Raw genomic sequence first — 3861 nt, 5'->3', positions numbered from 1 at the left:
ATTGTTCACAATTAGTTTTGAGGTAAAAACAACAGGGAAAAAGAAAAACAATACACAAGAGAGGCTAAATGAGAGGTCAAGATTTGAAAAGACAAAAACAAACATCTGCAGGTCGAGGACAGGAAAAGACCAGAGGCAAAATGACCAAAGAGAAAAAAAAGGGGGAAGTCAAAGGTCAATCTGTCTCTGAAACAGGAAGAAGAAGTCAGAGCAGAGGAGTTCATCCTGCTCTGGGAGATTTTTGTCAACTTACTGACGTTTTCTATTTCATTTTTAAATAAAAAAAACATTTTGAATTTAATTAAAACATAGAGCTCAGAGTGTTAAGAGATAATTCTGGTTTTGACGTTAACGATGTCTGTGAGGATCTCAGTGGAGGAAAATAAAAAAAAAACAGATCAAGTTGATAAAATGTGTTTCTGATTAATTAGATGATGTCACAGTTTTCACTGTTCACTTCAGGAAACTGAAGACTGTAATCTCCTGTTAACTCCACAAAACCAATGACGTGAAGGAGAATCAGTCATTTTGATTTTTGGAAACGTCATGATGTTTCACTGAGGTCAATCATGACGAAAGATTATTAAATAACAAAATTAGTCATATTTGTACTCAATGACTAATTGTTAGTTACTAGTTGAACATGGGTTCTGTTTTGTTTTTTTGTGGAAAACTATTTTAATTCATACGTTTGGCACGACCCCGCCGTTTACAGGTTTCTCGCACCAGATGGCGCTGCTGACTGCAAAACAACGGATGTTGCTCACACGCACACACGAGCATAAACAGATCAGATCGTAATTCATACGTTTGGCACGACCCCGCCGTTTACAGGTTTCTCGCACCAGATGGCGCTGCTGACTGCAAAACAACGGATGTTGCTCACACGCACACACGAGCATAAACAGATCAGACTTTATCTGATCGTATTTTAACTTATTTTATTTTTTCTCACCATGGTGAGTTCGGTCTAAGAAGAGGTTTGATGTTAAAGTATAATTTTTGTGGGGAGTCCAGTGAGGGGTGTGTCCGTCGATCAGGTTGCAGGACATTGTTGCAGTTCCTCTGTTGACCACTAGATGATATCACTTACTCTAAAGCTGTCTCTTTTTTGAGGACTCATAAATGGGGCAGGAGGTGAGAGAGTGAAGGTCAATGACAAGGTCTCTCTCTCTCTCTCTCTCTCTCTGGCTCTCTCTCTGACACACACAAAACACACACACACTCAAACCAAAGGTCCACGTGTGTGTGTGTATGCGTGTGTGTTCATGTGTGTGTGTGTCCGCTGCAGCACTGCACTCAAACATCTGTGTGTTCACTCGCAGCTGCAGCAGAGAATGTGTGTGTTTCGGATTCCGCTGACGTCAGCAACAGTAACTCCCTCTACACACACACACACACACACACACATCATATCACACACACAACACTCCGTCTGCAGCTCACATTTACTGCCCCACACGTTCGTTTTTACTACAACAGTCGTATTGTGTGTCCGGCACAGAAATACACCAGAAACACACACACACACACACAATCAGAACAATTAAAAACACGTCACAATTAGAAGGAAAAAAATAGCTGTAAAAGTGACAAATAACCAATGATAAAATGGACCACGTGCAGCTGCGTCACTGCAGAAAGACATCATTTCACCGACCATCTAATATGTTTTAATTAGAACTGCTGACAAAAAAGAAAAAAACATCCCATTGGTTCATTGGTTGTGTGTTCGTTGTCACGTGTTCTTCAAACACACCTGAGTCAAACGTCATCTCCTGCTGATAATATAATATAATATAATATAATATAATATAATATAATATAATATAATATAATATAATATAATATAATATAATATAATATAATATAATATAATATAATATAAAGACCAAGAATGATCTGAGACTGGACTCAAACTTGTTGAATATTAAATCAAATCACTGCAAGATTTAATTCAGTAAAAATGAAAAAAATAAAATAAATAACTGACTGTCATCGTCAGGGGGCGCAGAGTCAATTTGACCTTGTTTTTTTTGTTGTTGTTTTTTTTATCTTTGTAAAAATAATTCTGTTTCCTATTGTGAAGTGAAATCGTATTAATTGTTTTGTTAAAGCCGCTGTGTTCAGAGACAGTGTGTGTCGACGTCACTGACTGATAATTAATGTCAGGCTGAAGTTAAAGACAGAGTCAGAGCAACAGACAGAGAGGAATGGCTGCCCGAGCCTGTGTGTGTGTATCTGTGTGTGTGTGTGTGTATAAGGGGCGGGGTTATAAAAAATCAAAACCAATTACCAAATGAGTGAGAGAAAAAGAGAGAGGGTGGGAGGGAGAGAGGGAGGGTCAAAAAAATAAAATTAAATACAAATTAAATTAATCTCCAAAACTTAAATGACCAGATATGAAAAAAACTAAATTTTATTTCATAAAACAACTCTCTCTCTCTCTGTCTTTCTCTCTGTCTCTCTCTCTCACACACACAGACACCCCCTTCCCCTCCCTCTCTCCCTCTCTCCCTCTCTCTCTTTCTCTCCCTCTGGTGTAAAACCAGGCGGGAGGCGCAGCGAGAAGCGACAGAAGCAAAAGAGGAGGTGAAGTAGAAGGAGGTGCAGAGAACAGAGGAGACCGACGAGCAGCAGCAGCAGCACCGCACACCACGAAGACCCAGGAGGAGAAAGTAGGAGCCGCAGGAGGAGGAGGTGCAGGACCGCTGCGGCCTGGATGGAGCCGCATTTTTTTGCGCATATTTAAATAATATATTTTTTCTTTTTTTTTTTTTGCGTTTTTTTCTTTTTTTTTTTGCGGGAAATGTGCGGCACCTCTCCAACTTCGTGTGCGTGCTCGCCTGCGTGAGTGCGTGCGTGTGCGGTGTCCGAGTGTCCTGTGTGTCTCTTCTCCTCCTGCAGCAGGGGGACAGGGGAGGAGGAGGAGGAGGAGGAGGAGATGGGAGGAAGCTGCTCCTCCAGGAGCCTCGCTCTCTGCCTCGCTCTGCACATCAGTGAGTCCATTTTTACTCTTTTATTATTTTAATATTTAATGGCGTTAAATAATGTTGTATTTTGTCAGACAAATATTACTACAATCTACACGTCGTGTATTTTATATTACTATAATAGTATTTTATAGACCGTATTCTAGAAAAGGAGAGAAAACTATTAAAGTGTTTCGGTATTTTTTTTTATTCGTTTCAAGGGAAGGAAACAGCTTTAATGTTTTCTTTGTTGTAATGATCCACTAAAGGGACAAGTTGTATGATTTAAAACAAATATTTATAATAAATATATAAAATAAAAAACGAGGTCACGTTTTTACATCTTAGAAGCAAATGTTAACAGAGAGAATTTTTTAGCTCTAACATTTAAACAATATTTTCTGTGATTATTTCGACGATGACATTAGACGTTTTTTTCCGGTATTTTTAATTTTTATTTCATATAAAACCCCACGTTGCTGATGACCGTGGAGCAGTGAAGGCATGTGGACGCGCGTCCACGTGCGTGTGTGCGTGCGTTAAATTGGGGGATGCCCCCCCCCGCCCATCAGTGTGTCCTAAATTAGAAACCTGCAGAGGAAGAAAAATCGTTGTTTTTGTTTTTTTTAAATTATTTTATTTTCGGGGACCCGCAACATTTTAATTTGTAATTTCACGTGTGTTATTTAAGAAAAACATTTTTTTTTGTTTTATTAAATAAAAAGTGAAAAAGAAAAAAAATGAAACAATTGGAATGGAGTATCCTGCGATACTGGAACCGACTTCGATTATGTCGATACATACGTCATTTATTTTATATATATATATATTTATAGCTGCCTGTTATTTTATTTTATTGTATTTTATTGTATTTTATTTGGGGTTTCTG

General features: G+C 38.5%; 1 protein-coding gene across 1 annotated transcript in view; it reads left to right on the top strand.

Annotated features, from left to right (window-relative positions):
• Window positions 1-2549: 2549 nt before the first annotated feature.
• nrn1a (neuritin 1a) overlaps window positions 2550-3861 on the top strand; it is a 9556-nt gene continuing 8244 nt past the window's right edge. Inside the window, exon 1 of the mRNA XM_008308037.3 lies at window positions 2550-2999. Within this exon, the coding sequence (XP_008306259.1) occupies window positions 2945-2999 (55 nt within the window). The 5' untranslated portion in view covers window positions 2550-2944. The remainder of the gene's footprint in view (window positions 3000-3861) is intronic.

Source organism: Cynoglossus semilaevis, chromosome 3 (genome assembly GCF_000523025.1).
Source record: "Cynoglossus semilaevis isolate Cse_v1.0 chromosome 3, Cse_v1.0, whole genome shotgun sequence".
Lineage (NCBI taxonomy): Eukaryota > Metazoa > Chordata > Actinopteri > Pleuronectiformes > Cynoglossidae > Cynoglossus > Cynoglossus semilaevis.
The sequence above is the reverse complement of the archived record's forward strand: the minus strand, read 5'-3'. Positions and strand labels throughout refer to the sequence as shown.